Source organism: Haemaphysalis longicornis, unplaced genomic scaffold (assembly GCF_048455015.1).
Source record: "Haemaphysalis longicornis isolate Haplotype H1 unplaced genomic scaffold, Haemaphysalis longicornis Haplotype H1 scaffold_5, whole genome shotgun sequence".
In the NCBI taxonomy this organism is placed as follows: Eukaryota; Metazoa; Arthropoda; class Arachnida; order Ixodida; family Ixodidae; genus Haemaphysalis; species Haemaphysalis longicornis.
The window spans coordinates 45,192,948-45,212,677 of NW_027526385.1; the positions used below are offsets into that span (position 1 = coordinate 45,192,948).

The following is a 19,730-nucleotide window of genomic DNA, read 5'->3' on the forward strand; positions in this document are numbered from 1 at the left end:
CAAACCAGAGTCACATTGATGAGTCAAGTCAGAGTCAAGTTAAAAGGGGTGGAATTAGGAAGTCAAATCACAGTGAAATTGGAGTCAAATTAGAGTTGCATTGAGGAGTCAGGTCATAGTTAAAAAGGTCAAATCAATAAGGGAGTCAAACAACTAAGGAGTAAAATCAAGAAGTCACCAAAGGCTGTTGAGGGGCAATTTCGTATTCCTGAAATCAAATTTAGCGTGCACTGCATACTTAGGTGAGCTGCAGCAAACCAGCTGCAAGTTCGTGCACCAACGCATGACTTGTCTATCTCACTGCCCCTGTAACTCGTCTCAAGTATGCAGCGCAAGCAAAATTTGAATTCAAGGAGTCCAATCGGAGTCACGTCATGGCAGTGCCAAATTGAGGACAGGCTCCCCACACTCCCACACTCGAAAGGAAGGTAGCACAGTAGAGGGTACCTTGTGCATGTCGGTGAGCTTGGCCTGGGCCTGCAGCTCTTGGCTGAAGCGGGCCTCGAGGGTGGCACGGCCCTCCTCAGCCTCCCTCAGGCGGAGCGTGAGGGACTCCACCTGCTGCTTCTGCTCGTGGGTGCTCGACTGACACTTTGCCAACTGGGAATTCAGGGAGCGCACCTGTTCACGGGACGAGAGGGGTTACTGGTTGCCCTTTTAAAGAAACCTGAAAGGATTTCCAAAATTACAAGAGATTGTTCGAGGCATACACACACGTGCATTTGCTAGGTATTCGGTTACCGGTATAACACCATTTGCCTGCCTCACTTCCTGCAGCCATGTGTTGGGATCATCGAATCGCGGAGAAATGAAGGGAAATGCAATCTTTCATTACAGATTTTTCAGCAAATTAAGGTATCTTTCACTGCTAAATAAAAGCCATAACTATGGCAGGGTCAGGCTTTCTTCTGAAACGAACTTGCGAGTTGTCTTACTGGCGCTTTCAGCTATTCTCAGTTACGATAGTGCTTTGGGTAGCAAGGCACCTTGAAATCTATGGGGACAAAACTTCCCTCTTGCACTTGCTGCTTATGTCCATGCTGCTGTCCTAAGCTCATCACTACACTATGATCAAAGTGATGACTCATGGCTCAGGAACTTCGGGTCTTGCTAACCCTTTCAGTCCCGAATTATTATATTCACTGCAGAAAAATACCATACTTGGAGGTTTAGCAGTGTCAAGTGTCTAGAGGTAAGAAAAAAAAGTTCAGCCTCTCTAGAATACATCTTGCGCAAATGGCATTGCGTCCTCATACGGAGGCACCATTACTCAATCCTGCTTTTCCCTATAAAAACAATAACTATCGTGAGGCAGTTTACAAACAGTGAGGTGAAATAATAATTTCTGCACATGAAAGGGGGGTTTTTAGGCTTTATAAATCATTTACGCCACAGTAAAAGAGAACTCAGGACGGCAACACACTGGAGCTCCCACAAAACTTGGTGGCGTCTATTTTGAAACGACGTTTATGAGTGCGCTTCCGCCATTCCACATCACATGGTGCTACCTTTCCCTTCCGTAGGTTTCGAACATCAGCCGCACCACTCTGCAGCATGAACTCTTTTCGTTTTCACGAGGAAAACGACGAAGAAAGTTGCGTCTCCATATGGGGACACGGTGACTGAAAGGGCTAAGAATGCTGGCACAATGTAGCAAGGAAAGAAGAATGGTAACACTTAACGTCTAAAGGTGGGAAATTGAAATCGGGTACCTTGAGTTAGGGACCTGAATGGGGGTGGAAGATATCCTAGCTCAGATTTGAGAGAAAGAAATGGACTCGGGCCTAACATGTCATGCGGAGAAATGACAATCGGCGGACCACTAAGGTAAGGACCACTAAGAAGGGATACCAAAAGATGAGCCTAGATGTAGGTGAGTCCCAATAACTCGATGGAGGGATGAGATAAGGAAACGTAAAGGCAAAGAGTGAACTCGGACAGCACAGGATGAGGGCAGTTGGGAGTCCATGTGAGAGGCCCTTATTCTGCAGAGGACATAAAACTTCAAAGTACAGTGAATTGGGCGAGTTGGTATTGACTCATAATATTACTACGCAGTAATACGAGGACACAGAAAGAGGCACATATAATACAGGACGTGGCGCAGACTAACAATTGATTTTCCTTCGAGAAACAAGTAACTTTAAAGTAAGTAAGTATAAGTTACTTGTTTCCTACATAAAAATCAGTTTTTATAGTCTGTGCTGCATCTTTATTTATATATGCCTCTTCCTGTGTACTCGTGTTACTGTGCAGTTATATTACGAGATAAAGCCCGCTCACAACACAATGATCACGATGGTGATGATGATGAGATGCTGTGACACGTGCACATATAGAAAAAAAAAACCTTCTCTTAGAGCCCAAGCATGCACCACGCAGTCTAAAGAAAGCGTGGACCTACCTGGTCCTCCTGAGAGTTCAGTTTGTCTCACGTGCACATATAGACAAACTTTCTCTCGGAGCCCAAGCATGCACCACGCAGTCTAACGAAAGCGCGGACCTACCTGGTCCTCCTGAGAGTTGAGCTTGGCCTGGAGGTCAACAGCGAGGCCGGCCTTTTCGCGGCGCAGTTGGGCCGCCTCCTGTCGGTACGACATGGCTTCGTCCCGCAAGTCCGACAGCTGGGACTGCAACAGCTCCTGCTCCTGCCGGAGACGCCTTTCCACGTGCTGCAACGTTTGCAAAGAGGGGCACACACGCAAAGACACTGAGGTTGCATTGCCCCTCCTCTGTTTTTAGGTCAAAGGAAAGTTGCCACGACTGTACGTCCTTTTCCCCGACATCGTCATGCTGGAAGTACTGCCTGCATTTTGGCACAGAAGGAACTACATTCTACAGAAGTGTCGGCAGAATTTTGTCTTGAGGGGGGGGGCAAACCCGTAGCATCGCTGGGTAATGGAGAGGGTAGGGGGAGGGGGCAAGTGCTGGTGTCTGGTGTTGCATGGGGAGGGGGGGCGGGGGGCAAGTGTCCCCCCCCCCCCCCTCCCTCGCCAATGCCCATGACATTCGGCAGCGAAGGGAGCAGTGGCATTTCGCTTCACACTTCACTAATGTAAACAGAGTGAAATGGTATTGCACAATTCAAATTCCTGGATAAGTGCCCCAACAGCGAGTCCTGCCTTTAAAAAAAAGCACTGTGCCCTAAATCTTTGCAAACTGTGGGGGGAGGGGGGTCCTTCGGCAATCAATGAGTGAAAAAAAGTAGCGTGATGGGACGACCAAGAAAAAGTCCAGGGATAATATGAAGTGAAGAAATGAGCTGAAAGTGACAATAATCATGCTTTTAACAAGCCAAATCTTGACTTAACTTTTCTTTGACAAGGACTGTGCACTGCCGAGCTTTTCCACATGGTTAACAGCAGAGTTAAAGGGCAAGAAAAATTGACCTACCAAAAATGAGCAGTGTAATGCACAACGTTTGCATTTTTAGAGGCGAACGGCCATCAAGAACTTTGACGGCAGCTGACACAAAAATCTTTCAAGATCGCCGGTCCAACGGGCACTCAGTCCCCCAACAAGGCAGGTAGACCGGCAAGGCACATCCAGCAGAAGACTGGAAGGGTCACCCACTGCAAGCTGTACACCACTCCCGATTCCACCACACATGTGACAGTCATGCGAGACGAGGTGGTAGGGATCACACATTTGTGAGAAAGGGTTGCTCCTGGCTACCACTCCTCTTTTCTCACCTTTAGCTACCAAGAAACTTTACCAATGTACCTCTAGGAAAAAGGATGCAGGGACAAAGGAATCCTAGCAAGGGCTTTGCAGGTATCCAGCTCACCTGTGAACTGACGAGCTGCAGATTCAGTTCTTCAAGTTGCACAGCCCGCTCCCGCAGCTGCTGCTGGTTGTTGCGAAGTTCCACTTGCAGCGACTCCACGCGCTCTGCACCAGCAAGCCACTGCAACGTCATGTTAGGGGCTCCCAAGTAACGTCAGACATTGTAGACGGTTCCCACCGCAAGCACCAAAAGTCACCGATGTTTGCCCAAACGACCCTTTCAGAGAGCTTCAAGTAGTGTCCGGAATACAGAAAAGCCATACCATTTTCTGAGCTTTAAGCATTGCTGCAGAAGCCCCAGAACTGCCGAGGTGTTGACTGTAACACCAGGAGTAGGCTAAATTTATCTCTAACTAGACAAACATATAAATGGCCTAGGCCTCTACTAACCACACGCTATCTTCACATTGCATGTTTTACAGCTTACCTTTACTGAAAACATGCCTTATGGGGCATGCTTTTTTTTTTAACTTTCCAGTAAAAAAAAAACAGCCTTACCGAGTTCAACTCACATCAGTTGTAGAGACATGAGTTGTGCTTAGTGTCAAACGGCATGCTAGGCATTTCGTTTCCAAACACAACAGGGTTTTTTTACAGAGACTTTGACGCTGAATACAAGTAGGTTATTTTTTTGTTGCAAATTTACCAGAGAGCTGAAACAATAAAGTGCACTGCTGGTGACTGACTGTTCCTGCTCTGTGACAACACTGAGAGCTCCTACAGCATTCTTTCAAATCCTAGCTTACCTGGCACAAGTCATATCACCTTCGAGCAGAATAGAAAGCCAGAGTAGATAGCTCCTCAAGCCACGTTTCATTCCCACCACACCATAACTTCTATCTTTGAGGACAAGCTCACGGGATTGGCGCAGCAGCCTGCCACCTGCACTACACTGTGGTTGCACTGCATTACACTGCGCATTCCTCTCAGCCCTCCTTCAATCCACAACAGCAAGTGTACAACCACCAAAAGTACACTTTCCAACCAGGGGCCTTTCTTCCCCAGAAATTTTTTTTCCCCAAACCAAACTGCCCAAGGTTCTTTCTCCATAGCCAACCAGAATGCAGATGAATACAGGGGAGGAAGAGGACTTGGCCCTATTGCAGCGGCTCAAGAGCAGGAATAATGCTGTTTTGGGGCAGCTCTGGAGCGGTAAAAGGGCAGTTTTGGAGCAGCTTTGGAGCAGCAAAAAGTGAATTTTGGAGCAGTGCAAGTGCATTTGGGAGCCATTTGCCATTGATTTTTCATTTCTGCTAAACAAAAATACAAATGGCTTTTACTCAACAGTCGATCAATACTGAGCAGACCACTATTTTGGCAAGTTAGAAAAGTATATGCCCCTAGAATTTAAGCATCCCACCTGACAGAGCAATTGCCAAGAAAAAACTAGAGACAAGCGACGCTTTAAATAGCAACACCTAAGTATACCTCAAACAAATGAAAAATAACACCACTACAGCCATGAGAAACAACCAGGAGAAGACCAGAGCTATCTGAAATGGTCTGTCTTGCACCTAAGATAGAAAGTTTACCTTTGTTCTCCACCAAACGAGACAACAGACAAAAAAAAAAAACTAAGACAGCAACAATTAATCTAACTAATCTAACTAATCTAACTAAACCTGACTAGACTACAGAGATATTAAAATGAATGAAAACTTCCGTTCACAAAACAAAGAAAAAAAAAAAGCCTGATGATTAGGGCACTTTCTAATGCGAAATTTATGCGCAGCGCAAACTGAAGTCTTCTCTGTCAAGGCGCATAGCAGCTATGTCTCAGGAAGTGATCGCGTGATCAGCAAACGCATGGCGGAGCGCGCTACTCTGCCGTTATCTCGCAGCGCGTTGCCACCGCCAAGCACGCTGCTGTAAATCGTGTTTGAACCTCCCGCGCAAATGTCACGTGGTTCAGATGACCACGCAACGAGGACGACGACAAAGGACCCGAAGGACCGATGAACGTGCAGAATGAAGAACTTGAAAGAACTTGAAAGAACAAGATGCTCGCTTCCATAAATTCCCGGTTTTAGCTTTCCTTTCTAGGACGCCACTAGACGCCGAGGGCGGTTTTCACACGCGTGTCCGGTGCGGGCTCAGCAACTGCCCCTCCCCCCTCACACTGAGCGTCTCGCAATGCCGAGGCAAACGCCGTCCCCCTCAAAATTTTTCGACACTCCCCTCCTGCGTTATCTTTCAGTGTTCTTTCTTCCCATCGTTTGTTCGGTTACAACGCCGCTGCGAAACCCCAGTAGCGGCCACCAAAGTGCTTGCGCACTAAAAATATCCTAGCGTATTATTCCCACTACTGACCAAATAATATACATGCTTTTACCTAAGCAAAAAATACCGCACAACTTGGTTCCGTTTATCCAAATAACGAACATACCAGTGTTTATCAACTTGTTTTTGTTTTTTTTTAAAGCGAAAACAGCGGGCTTATTGGAAGGGGAACGCCCCCCCCCCCCCCCCCCCTCCTTCCTGCAAGAAAGAGGCGGCATTGGGCAAGGCACACCTACTGAGCTGCTTGCTTGCAGGTAACTACTAGCTTAACCTAATCTCTTCTCTCGCTTATGCCAGGGCATCGCCTGTTACCTTGTCCTGTTCAAAACAGCACAGTGGAATCTAACCTTTGAAATGCCAAGTGCACTCGCAATAAGATAAAATGGCAAGGGTCCTACTGAACGGTAAAGCAATGTACTTTTTTGCTTTTTACACTAAGCAGAGAGATCGCAACAACGGCTGGTGTCAATGCATGCATCGCAGGGTGCCATGTGGTGAAGCTGCATTTCGGGGCAAAGTTCGCGCATCACCCACACCCCAAGTCCCATGGAATGGTGCCGCCACTTCGAGACACGGAAATTGTGACGACTCTCAGCTCCGAGTGTTAGTTTTTTCAGGAGTCCGTGGGAGCGCGCCACGTCGTGAACAGCAGCTGAAGGAATGAGTCCCTACTGCTCCCTGCCCAATGCGACTGGCGTTGAACATCGCTTCACAGTTGCCTCACATCTTGTGGCACTGCTTCGGAGCAGTTTCGGCGCAATTCTGTCTTTTGGAGCAGGATGGAGCATGGATTGGAGCAGCATAGAGCAAATGGCAGAGCACTTCCACTCCCGTGAATAAGACAGCAGCAACAACAGGGGAGAGAAACAGGTGCACACAAGTACCGCCGAGTGTGGCCAGGTCTTTCATCTTCTTTTCCATGGCCTGGAACAGCTCAATCTTCTCCTGTTCAACCTGCTCCAGGTTCCTCTTGGTCGCCTCCTGCCATTCAGAAGAGGCCACACTCAGCGACACACTGGAGGCACATTGTTCATTATGCACATTGCAACACCAACAGAGAACCAGCTGCAGATTGGGAATGTGAGAAGCAGAATACGATCCCAATGTCTGCCATTGGGAATGTGTTCAGAAATTGTGTTCCTCGCACTCCCCTCCTCGGGTTGGCGGGACATTGTGGTCCCTCTTCCCACACAGCTGTTGGCGTCAAGAGGGTTCAGCCCTGCGAGCCATCTAGAGCCCAGGTTCTCGCTAGTAATCTTATTATCACAAAAAGCCCCCAAAAAAAGCAACGGCTAGCAGACATTCCTGCATACGGCCCACAGCTTTTGTTTTATTCCATTTAGTCCTGCAAACCATCCAGAGCCCATTTTGTAGCTAACAACGATTATTACTGCTATTACTACAAAAAAACAACAGGAAGAAAAGAATACTTGGCACCAAGTTTTTCAAGAAAGGAGCCTACAAAAAAACTGAGAAAGCCCACTCCAACGGCCCAGTAGTTCCACCTACCAAGCTTGCATTTGCAGCCGCAGCGGCCACCTTGGCTGCCCCGAGTTCCACTCGGCAGGCGTCAAGATCTGCCCCTGTGGAAAGACGTTGGAAGACTGTGGAAAGACTGTGGAAAGACACCGTTAATAACACCGGCACTCTCTGCCCCAGACAGGTTTTTGCCCTCAGTTCCATCGGCATCCTTAACCTGCAGGTGTCCACCACTGCAGGCCAAGGACATCTACAACAGACCCCCCCGCTCTGATACTCTCCCAACACAATCCATTTTTTGTCCCCCAGCTATTTTACTTCATTCCTCAGCTGAGTTTTGATGTTTGTCTGTACTCACTTCCCATCCAAAATCCCCCGTGAGACCTCCACATCACATTACCAGTCCAACTCCACTTCTTTTCCTTAACTCCAGCTCTGAAATCTTCTGCCTAATTCACAACAGTCAGTTTATTGCTAAACTAGTCTAATAGAACCAATGCACAGAGGAAATTCATTTGTGACAGCTGCACATATACTTGCTTTACTGAAAACACACTTTGAATTTCAACAACCCTTTTGCGACACTAATATGGAGTGCACGATAATGGCTGTTAAGTTAGGCAAGTTTTAGAAGCTCAGGTATTGAACTGGGTCTAAAATGCCTGACCATGAAAATGAAAAAGGGTGGAGATATTCTAGTTGAAACAAAAGGAAATAAAACACGTTTTTGAATGGTTGAAGGCCACATCAATCAATGGAATGTCACAAGCAGTCATCAGCAAGTGACAGAAATGCCTGCTAAAAGCGCAAACTACAAGCACTATCATCAAATGTAAAAAGACAACCATGAAGAGGAAATTAAACTGCATCCCACAAATACTGTCAGGCAAAGGTAACATGCCTTCCGCACACGTAATTCCTGCCTGCAATATAAAAGAACAGCCAAAAATTTATATGTCGCGCCACAATGTCCCACATCTCGGTTAATGTTGAGTGCTTTTTAAGCTCAGTGCACCACATCGTTAGAATGCCTAGCACACTGAATGCTCACAAACTACCGGCAGCCACTCACAGAATGATTTCCATGCCAGGTGTTACTTCCAGCTCAAGACTGTGACCGCTCATCCATCTGCTCCATTTTCTTTGAACTCAAGCTCCCCAAAGAACTTTTTTCAGTTTCCTTCCAGCAGAACACGAACCCTCAAAACTTTCCCTGAAACCTTCATAAGACCATATGAATCTAGGCCTCCTTGTGAGGGTATCATATACCATCCTATATATGTAGCAATACAATATACGAATACATATCAGATAATGTACACAAAGATATATGATACCAACAACTGCATCATGTCGAGACACTGCACTCGTAAATACAATTCGACAGACTTCAGTAGAGAACGTGGCTACGGGCTACTTACCGAACTGTGCTGCTCGCTGTTTGGCCTGCTTGCAAGCATCTTCAAGGGTGCTGGTCTGGGCTCGATAGTCCGAGAGTGCCGTTTCCAGTTGGAATGAGCTTCGCTCTGTGCGGACCACAAAGAAGACAAATACAAATGTAAATAACCCCACTGTAAGAGCAATTTTGACTGTAATGCAGCCTGTGTGAAGTCCAGCTCTACCAGACAGACTCCTCTACCGAAGCAGTGAAGCCACTTACGCATGGCTAAAAGCTGCTTGCAATAAGTTTATCGCGCCAAGTTTGTCTTCCCAAGAGCAACTTGCAACTCAAAAATCGTTGCTCTCCATGAATGCCATGAATTATGAAAGGCCAAGGCTTTTTAAACAAACACTGCAAGGAAGACACTGTTGTGAGGGTTCACTAATGAAAACAAAATCAACTAAAGTTGTAAGCGACGACAGGCTTTCCCACTGTGCAGAACTATGAACTGATGCTTGGAAAGTTTGGGTGATCTTGCAAAAAGCTCAATGTCACTGCCAACAGACACAGTACAATTTACATGTGGAAACGACTGCACGCAAGATGCAAATTCAACCAGCACACTTTTTAGTAAACAGTGGGCCTTTATTTTTCTTTCTTTTTTTGACCTACACTAGCTACAAGTGCAACCAACGTAGTGTAATGATCCTCAAGAGGAAGCAGTAGTAACCCATCCATTCCACATGTTCACGAGGGGATCGACTGAGGAGGAATGCAAGTCTTTGTTTACACTTTTATAAAGCAGCCTTTAACAACTTTACTCTGCCGCGCCAACAACAACTTGAGCATCAAATTCGCTGATACACACGACGAACACTGCTCAACAATACGTGGTTTCTGTATTCTAATCCTACCGTAGCTAATTCTGTACGGTGGTATTTTCGCCACACCACAGTACAGAAAAGAAGCGTTTGTAGCAACCACTGCCGTGGAGGGTACTTTCGGAGTCAGTAAGGTTCGCCAATTAAACTTCGCGTTGGGTTTAATCACGCAACCAAAGAAAATTACTTGTTTGGCAAACTTGTCCAGAAGTTCGCACGTTGTCACGTGGTCAAACGTCTAGTATCCCTCGCCAAATCTCCCACCTCACAGCTCGCGGTGGGAGAGTGTCTTGACCATTACCGAAGCGGCTAAACCGTTTCCGTTCACTGACTAGGCAGAGTCAGTGCAAATTAATAATGGCGACGCTTACTGGACGCTTGCCGTTACACGAAACTTTGAAGACGCTGGAAGCGTCTTCAAATGCAAACGCGTGAAGGGGCACAGGCGACAATCCTACGGCGTCGACTGCGTCCTTGATACTCGTAGCAAATGATGGGTACGCAGGAAATACGCCGATTTTACTTCTAAATGTAAGTTTAGGCGCAATATAAGAACGCCGTGACGCTAGGTTTTGCCCATTAAGTTTTCTTTTAACACAACTAAAACTTTAGTTTTGGAAAGATGTGGCCTATTTATTCCCCGCACTAATTGTCACGTAATTAGTGTTAACTGCGCTGAAGACGCAGCACCATGATGCGAGTACGAACGCCCACGTGACAAAACGCCTACTTGTGTGGCAACAAAAAATGTGTGCCTAAATATCGTGTCTGTTATGTCTACAAACGTTTCCGAATGTCAAGAACAAAAACAGAAGCGTCGCTAGCTCTTTCGGAACGCCGGCTTACCGCAGCGTGCTTTGAGCTGCGCATTTTCTTCACGCAGCATCTCTGTCGTCTGGGCACATCGCGTGACAAAGCTCTCAAACTTCCTTTTGCATTCCTCAGACAAGTCCCGAATTTCTTCTGCGTCTAATATGTCGGTCAACATCATGCTGGCACGAACTGCAGGATTAGTGCCGCGAATAACGTCAAAGTTTAACTAGCGTTCGCTTTCATTTACGAACACCCGCGCCGTGTGCAAACAAAAAACCAAATCCGGGTCTTTTGATGATGACAGGGCCACCTCTCAGCACGACCTGGCCTAAAAATAACAAATGTTTTGTGCTATTTTGTTACATTTTCTTGCATCATAAATTATTTTTAAACTTGAAAGATGTTCCTTATTTTAAATTTTTATACGCTAAAAGTGGTGTCTGTTTTTTCACGCGCAGAGCATCGTCTGCTAGTAAAATTGTCGTCTGCTTCAGAATCCGTGGTGCTCGCTGGTTCACTCATAAAATAGACTCTCAACATTTACAGCATCTGTACCCATTCTTTAAAAGAGAATAGACTCTCTCTTTTTTTTTTTTTTTTGAGGATCAGGCAAGCGAGAAAATTTTGATCCGTCCGTAAATCTTCGGCCCACCTTGGGTCATCCATGGGTCTCTGGGGGGCTCCCGGGACGCACGCGTTCGCTTGTCGGAGAGAGAGAGAGAGAGAGAGAGAGAGAGAGAGAAAATGTTTATTTGAGCTTTCTAAAGTGGGAGTGGTTCCCTAGTCCGGGAATCCATCAAGTGAGCAGAGAGCCTTCGCTCTGGATGCCAGGAGCTGCTGGACGTCCAGACGGTCGCTGGTCATCAGGTTCTCCCACAGCTCAGGGGTGGGAAGAGGGGATCGGAGAGGTGGAAGTTTGGGATTGCACACACACTGTATTATAATATGAGCTAGAGTTCCGGGTTGTGAACAAAACTGGCATACAGCAGAGTATCGAGTTGGATATATACGATGCAGGCGAACTGGGTGAGGAAAGGTATTGGTTTGTAGTCTGCGGAGCAGCGATTCTTCTTCCTTGGATAGTACAGGGTGAGGAGGAGGGAAGCGTTGTCTGTCTGACCGGTAATATTGCGTGATGTCCTGATACGTTACGAGCGGGATTAACGATGTGGCTTCCTCGGAAGCCTGGAGAGAAAGGGCGCAGGCTTGCTGATGAGCAAAGTTGTTGCCCGTCAGGGAGGAATGGCCAGGAGTCCAGATGATATTAACTTTCCGGCTGGGTTGGTGTGGTAAAAGTAGCTTTAAAGTAGAAGGGGCCACCCTCCCGGCTAAGAAGCTTCGGCAGGCAGCTTGGGAATCCGTGATAATGATTGGGTACTTCGTGTGTATGAGGGCTAAGGCTATAGCTAGCTCCTCGGCAACCCAGGTTGATGATGTCTTGATTGATGCACAGGTAATGAGGGCGCCCTTTGTGGTGACTGCGGCTACTTTGTGTTGACCATTAGGGTAGGTACTAGCATCCGTATATATAGGCGACATCTGTTCTTTTTCCATAAATATTCTCATGTGCTTGGCTTCGGGCTTGTCGGCGGCCGGGATGGAGGTCAGGTGCATATTTTTGGGTAAAGGGCGAACCTGGATGTTACTTCTCCAGTGGTCAGGGAGGGGCTGACAGACAGTAGATTGCGGGCATGTGATATGAAGGCTGTTTAGGAGGGCTAGCCCTGCAGGTGTTTGTGTTAAACGGAGCCGTTGGCTTGATAGGTGGCCTTCAATAAGCTCGGATACCGTATTGTGGAGGCCAAGTTGTAGGAGACGGGCCGTCGAAGTGTTCATGGGTAGATTTAATACTTGCTTAAAAGCTTTGCGGATTAATCGATCAATGCTTTCTGTGTCACTTTTGGTGAGGGTAAGGTAAGGTGTTACATAGGTTACTCGCGAAATCAGGAGAGCTTGAACCAGTCGAATGAGATCTTTCTCCTTCATGCCCCGGCAGCGGTTCGAAACGCGTCGAAGCATGTTGGAGACTTGCTGAAACGCCTTGGAGAGCTTCAGTAAAGTTTGATCATTACGCGTGTTGGCCTGGATGATTAGGCCTAAAATTCGAAGTGAGGAGCTGGGTCGTATGGTATGGCCGTCGAGGTGGATGCAAATCGGTTCAATGTGTGAAGCAGGGGGATGTTTGCGTACGACGATAAGTACCGATTTTTGTGGCGAGCATTGAAGCCCGACTGATGAGGCATATTTCTTAACGACATCCGTAGCCTGTTGAAGTGAGTCTTGTATTTTTCCAATGGAGTCGGTGTCTGTCCATATTGTGATGTCATCAGCGTAAAGTGCGTGATCACGGTGTAGGACTACACCGTGTGCGTGGTGAACGTGCGGGATGGCGTCGAGTTGATGGGGTAAGTCCAGGAGGGCCAGATTGAAAAGTAGTGGAGAGAGGACGGAACCTTGAGGCGTGCCCCGATCACCCAGTGCAATAGGCTGAGATTGAACATCTCCTACCCGGATAATAGCTTGGCGTTGAGTTAAGAAGTCAGCAATGTATGAGTACGTGCGGTGGCCGCAGCCTGTTTGATTTAGACGGGATAGTATGGATGAATGCGACACATTGTCGAATGCGCCTTTCAAATCTAAGGCAAGAATGGCTCGCGGGGAGTGACGGGTAGCCGGGGCAAGGACCTCTTCTTTAATTCGAAGGAGAATATCCTGCGTACTCAGATGCTTCCTGAACCCATACATGGTGTTGGGAATGAGACCCTTGTTTTCTAGGAAAGTTTGAAGGCGCTTCAGTAATAATCGTTCAACCAATTTACCCACACAGGAGGTTAGAGAAATGGGCCGAAGGTTATCTAGGTGAGGGGACTTATTAGGCTTGGGTACGAACCGGATCTCAGCTGTCTTCCACTGGGGAGGGAGTTGGCCTGAGCCCCAGCATAAATTGATGTGGTGGAGCAGATGATTGAGAGAGTCGCCATCCAGATTGGCAAGAAGCCGGTAAGTGGCTTGGTCGGGACCTGGAGCGCTATTTTTGTTGCACTCGGAGAGAGCTGCTTCTAGTTCGTACAGTTGGAAGTCCTTATCCAGGTCATTGTTCATCGACCCCGTATAGGGGGGTGGGGTGAAGTGGCGGGAGGTGTTGAGGTATTTAGCCGTGAGCGCTTGTATGAGGTCGTGGGCCGATCCGTTGAATGAGTGTAGGGTGCGGGTAATAGAGCGCTGAGTTTCATTCTTGCTGGAAAGCGGGTCCATAAGATACCTTAGCAAATGCCATGTTCGGCGAGTGGTGAGGGTACCTTGGAGGCTGTCGCATAACTGAAGCCAATTCTCTTTGGAGAGGTGTTTGGCGTATTCAGTGGCTTCTTTGTTAAGTGCTGCAATTCTGAGGCGGAGTTTGCGGTTATGTCTTTGCCGTTTCCATCGTTTTGTTAAGCTTCGACGGGCCTCCCAGAGATGTAAAAGTTTAGCATCCACGCTAGGTGTCTGGAAAGAAGTGGCTATGGTTTTTGTGTTCAGTCGGACTGTTTGAATTATGTCATCAATCCAGTCGGTGAAAGGTTGGTCCGGGTCTATGGGGCGCGACGAATTGGCCTTGCGAAAAGCATCCCAGTTGGTGAGGCGGATGACCCCTGTCTTGACGTTGTAATTATGATTGCGAATGGTGAGTTGGATAATGTCATGGTCAGATCCAAGGTTCTCGTGAGGTAATGACCATAGTACATCCAAGGTGCCCTTGAGGAAAGAGAGGTCTGGAGAAGTGTCCCTCGCTGTGCTGGTTCCCGTTCATGTTGGTAAGCCGGGCTGATTAAGTAGCAGGAGTTGAAAATCATCGACTGCTTGCGCCAGGAGGACGCCCCTTTTTGTTTTGTACGTGTAGCCCCATTTAGGATGTGCAGCATTGAAATCGCCGAGAATAAGTAGGGGCCCAGTTTTAGCGATAGCGATGGCATCGCGTATTGTGGATGAAATATCGGGGGCATTTTGGGTAGGGCGGCAATAAATGTTCAGAACGTAGAGGCTTGATTTACGTTTGATCGATGGAGATAGGAGCTCGGTGAACACATGATTACATCCCCGTTGTGGGGTGACGTGTGCAACTGCAGATATGGTGTTACGAATTAGTGTGAGGGTGGAGCAATTATTTGGCGGGCCGTAGGGGATATACCCAGGGAGCTTGATGTGAGAATTCGCCTCCTGGAGGACAATGACTGCTGGTTTAGAATCAAGGGTGGTGATGTATTGAGTAAGGGCCGCAGCTTTTTGTTTGAAGCCTCTGCAATTCCATTGTAGGAGTGTCGTTGAAGGTGGGTTAGGCTGTCTCCGCGCCATCAGGTAAGGAAGCTGGGATGGCATTGTCGGCGTTTCGGGCGTATGGGACGGCGCGGGTGTGGTTCCTTAAAGAACCTTTTGTAGTCCTCTCCTGCCGGATGGGGCCGAGATCATAGTTCTGCTCGAGTGAACTGGATGGAGTGCTGATTGAGGCGACGACTTTCCTGAATGTGTTATATTCCGTGCGAAGTGATGCAATTTCTTGCTGTAATTTCTGATTTTCTTCCCGAATAGTGTGAAGGTCTTGGTTTATGGAGGCCAGCTGTGTAGCGAGTGTAGAAAACATGTCTTGGATTTGCGGTGGTGGCGGTGGCTGTTGGGTCTGTTTTGAGGGGTGTGAGTTACACGGTTCTGGCGTTGGACTAGGAGGGTTAGGTTTCTTGCGCTTTTCGCTAGCAGTGGAGTCAGCTTTCTCGAGGGCATCAAGGCGAGCTTGGAGCGAGGCTATTAAAGTGTTTTGCTGTTCCAAAATTTCAGTAAGGCGCTTACATTCAACACAGGCAGTTGGGTGCTCGGATTGTTGTTGAGGGGGCGTGAATAGGTACTGGGGTTGAGCTGTGGGAGACACCCGTTGGGCCCAGCTTACTTGTTTTGGCTGGTTGGACTCTGTCTCGGGTGAAGACTTTGAATCCCGGGACTGGGCGACTTGTTTGCTTCGAGAATGGCTGCGTCTCCGTGCTGAAGGAGTTGTTGAACGGTCTCGATGACGGCCACGAAATGGGGAGGAGGCTCGAGAAGTAGATGTGCTGGCATGGTCTTGTCTGAGTCGTCTTTGTCGAAGAACAAACGGTTCGGCATAACGCTTAGGACAGCCAGGTGCCCCGGACAGGTGGGCGCCAGCACAAAGGTCACAGGTAGGCGAGCATGGGTGGTTCGGCTGAGGCTCTTTGATCCCGCAATTATGGCAGACGGGAGTGGTTGGGCGAGGACAAGCCGTGGCTCTGTGGCCGACGGTATGACACGTAGAGCAGACTTGGATAGTTTTCCTGTAGATAGAGCATGGGTATTCGGCGCCGTACAGCCGGACTGTGAAGGAACCCTGGGCCCTGCGAAGGTCAGAACCACTGTAGATGAGGTGCCAAGTCTTCGAACTGTGTAGACTTCATCCAAGGACTGATCAATGTTGTGGAGAATGTCTGCTTCAATGAGTCGGACCGGGACCCCACTGATGACGCCTTTGACGGAGTCGTCGGGGGCCAGGCCGTAAAGTTGGACGGGGTACTGCTTGTTTTCCAGGGTTAGGTGTTTGATTTGACTGAGAGCTCGTGCCACGTCAGAGGACGGAGTACTGATGGTGGCAGTGTTTTGAGTTACGTCCACTCGGAGGCGCAGATTTGCCTGACGCCACGTGACCTTGATGGCGTTCAATAGTGCCAGGGAGAGATCAGCATATTGAATGTTGCCAAGCGGGAGTCCGCCCTGGGGACGCAATACTAGTTTGAAATCGTCCTTGGGCAATGGTTTAGGCCTGACGGAAGACTTACTTGTGGGTGCCGGGGCTTGCTTGGTCTGTGGTGGTGACATGGGTGCGGCAGGGTTTCCTGCGGCGACACTGCGCTGCCGGCGACGTTGAGCTCGGGAAACCACCTCGATGAAGTCATGCTCGTGATGATTAGATTCAACTGAGTGATCTTCTGTAATACCGGGGTCCATTTCAGTGTCCGAGGCTGTGTTGGTTGAAGTCTGAGGTTCTTGATTACCGACTGAGCGACCTTCTTCTGTGTTATCAGAATCCATATCTACTTCCGAGGAAGTGTTGTCTAAACGCACAGGCACGGGGCTAGAGGTGTCTTGCATGATGAACTCCTTAGCCCAAGGGCGTGTGGTGAAATGATTGCCTTTGTTAAAAAAACAAAATTAGTTCATTAAACGCTCTAACTCCCTAGTTATAATTATACATGACGTCATTGGTGTCAAACGCTTGTGAGAGCTGTATTGTTCCGGTTGGTCGCATGACTTTGGTGATGTAGTATGTGGGATATACGAGGGGTTCCTCGGGGGCCTTGCCAGCTCTCTGGAGTAGGCCCCCACGCTAGCTCCCGGCGTGTCAACCACGCGGGCTCCCATGGCTACGGCAGCCCAGCGAGGTTCGCCGATACGAGAACACAGTAGACAGTAGTGCCGAAGCACAGCCGTTTATTTGGGGAATCCCAAAGCATGCGAGCACAGGGCTCGACGGCGTTCATGAATCACGCCGTCCGGGTCGTGACCGCGAACGGGAGGCAGGCACTCACGGCGCGCGACAAACAAAGCTCCCACCTGAGATGCATGAATCCGCAATCGCCGCGATGTTCCCGCCGATCTCGCCCCGACCGGGTCTCCGACGAGACTTCCTTTCTCCCGTGCGCGCACGCTCGCGCCGCCCGCGCCGCCCGCGCCCGCGCGCCTATCCCCGCACACATCGGTGGCGCCATCTCTCGGGGGACGCCGACGAACCAGCGGAGCGCCGGACCGGTTCCAGCGCACAAGCGTCTCTCCCGAAGCGCGCGCTAGCTCGGGATCGCAGGTCGCGGTTCCCCACAATTCCCACACTCCTCCCCCCTAAAACTGGACGCCACTTGAGCTCGAGTGACGCCACGGTGCACCACACTCGTCACGTCTCAAGTCAGCAAAACAGCCACCGAACGCCACTCCACACCAAAGTTCGCCACACGATGCCGCCGTCGCGATGCTCGCCTCACAAACCCGCAAACACATTGCAATGGTTCCAAGTCTCTCGCGGTTGGGCAGCACAGCAGGTTGGCAGGCCCGGGGGTAGCTGCAGCCGCAGCCGACGAACGCCGGGGTCGCGCCATGATGCGACCCCCACTCCCAGCTCGAGGCGGCAACGGGAACGGCCGCGCCCACTGCGGCTGCCCGAAGGCTCGCGCCGCTCGCGTAGGCGCCAGATACCGCCGCCGTCTGGGTTCCGTGGCCGCTTCGGCCGCAGGTCCTCCCGAACGGTTGGCTGCCGCCCGGCAGGCCGGAGCAGCAACTGGAGTAGCAGCTCCACGAACCGCGCTCGGCCCCGCCGGTGGTTCAGCAGGCCATCCTCGCTGTCCGTGGCAGTGGTGACTGGCGTGGCTCCCGGTGGTATCCGTATGCTGCAGGTCTCGCTCTCACCGTCCAGTTTAAACGATTCCCGAACTTGAAGTGGGGAGCAGCGGGACTCCGCAATCTCCTGTGACTGGCCGGAAACCTTATCGACGATCTCGCCAAATAGGGTAACAAAGATGCCCGAGGGTGCCCCCTTGCACGTTCGCTTGCTCGCGGAATCACGAGTCCGGCAACTGTGCTCCAGCCGCCACCCCCCCCCCTGGAGGCAGCTCGCCTGACTATTACGGGTTGTCGGCATCGAAACGCCCGTCCGAGCTATTTCGGCCTGGTGCGTTGGTCGGCAAAGCAGCGTCAGCATCAAGCAGGCGGGCTCCTGCAACTCACTCGCAGCAATACAAGCTGCCGTAGAGCCAGCGCCAACCGCTTACGGGCGCACATCACCGGTATAGGTCGCCTGAGAGTCCGTCTCTTACTAAGACTGGCGATCTCTCGCGACCAACGAGCCCGCTGCCGAGCCGCGCGAAGCTCTTACTGCCTAAACGCAATCTCGAGCGGAGTCTTCACGGCATCGAGACGCACGCACTCCGGAAGCGCGGAGACAACGGTCCCATTGCTCCCGCTTCCCCCCGCAGCGAGAGGAGACTGATTCTTCAGCGATCCCCCTCGCTCTTTGTCAGGCGTCAAATCGGCAAACACTCCGCCTCGGACTCGAAGCGCAGTAGCGGCGGGCTCATCGTGCGGCTTGCGAACTCCCAAACACCGCACCCTCGCTCGGTAGTGTCCGCCGCGCCTGGGGGAAACTTCAACCGGCGCCGCCGGCGCGACTGCGCGGAGACGGCGCTACGAGGAAGGTGACCCGCCGCCATATTGGAACAAGGCCTACGCACCTCCCGTCTCGCAAGCGGGCCGCGACTGCGGTGCTCGGAGGTATCCTACTGACTCACCGCCTGGTGCGTGTAGGAAGGTTTACGCATTTGCCGTCACGTCTGTATCGGGCATCATAACTGTCTGCCTGCAACCGACTGGCGCGAGGCGTTTCGTCCGAAGTCTTCCGGACAAAGGGTAACGGGCTACGACTGCAGCAACGCATTTCTCGGGGAGCTAGCAACCTCGAATTCGTCTGAATACGAGACCCACGTTCGGGCGCCATGTGGGATATATGAGGGGTTCCTCGGGGGCCTTAGCCAGTCCTGGCGTAAGCCACCACGCTAGCTCCCGGCGTGTCAACCACGCGGGCTCCCATGGCTACGGCAGCCCAGCGAGGTTCGCCGATACGAGAACACAGTAGACAGTAGTGCCGAAGCACAGCCGTTTATTTGGGGAATCCCAAAGCATGCGAGCACAGGGCTCGACGGCGTTCACGAATCACGCCGTCAGGGTCGTGACCGCGAACGGGAGGCAGGCACTCACGGCGCGCGACAAACAAAGCTCCCACCTGAGACACAAGTATCCATCACCGCCGCGTTCCGCCGATCTCGCCCCGACCGGGTCTCCGACGAGACTCTCCCGTCTCCCGTGCGCGCACGCTCGCGCCGCCCGCGCGCCTATCCCCGCACAAATTGGTGGCGCCATCTCTCGGGGGACGCCGACGAACCAGCAGAGCGCCGGACCGGTTTCAGCGCACAAGCGTCTCTCCCGAAGCGCGCGCTGGCTCGGGATCGCAGGTCGCGGTTCTCCACGATTCCCACAAGTATGGGAAGGCGGCGCGCAGCACTGCAACGCAGTGGACGCCCCTTGTAACC

General features: G+C 50.3%; 1 protein-coding gene across 2 annotated transcripts in view; it reads right to left on the reverse strand.

Moving 5' to 3' along the window:
- LOC144138158 (uncharacterized) overlaps window positions 1-10,895 on the reverse strand; it is a 124,563-nt gene extending 113,668 nt beyond the window's left edge. For both annotated transcript variants that reach the window (XM_077670302.1, XM_077670300.1), the window contains exons 1-7: window positions 10,654-10,895; window positions 8,967-9,071; window positions 7,576-7,649; window positions 6,951-7,047; window positions 3,788-3,891; window positions 2,508-2,672; window positions 448-621 (exon numbers count right to left, since the gene is read on the reverse strand). In XM_077670302.1, coding sequence (XP_077526428.1) covers window positions 448-621; window positions 2,508-2,672; window positions 3,788-3,891; window positions 6,951-7,047; window positions 7,576-7,649; window positions 8,967-9,071; window positions 10,654-10,798 — 864 coding nt within the window. In that variant the 5' untranslated portion in view covers window positions 10,799-10,895. The remainder of the gene's footprint in view (window positions 1-447; window positions 622-2,507; window positions 2,673-3,787; window positions 3,892-6,950; window positions 7,048-7,575; window positions 7,650-8,966; window positions 9,072-10,653) is intronic.
- Window positions 10,896-19,730: the final 8,835 nt, after the last annotated feature.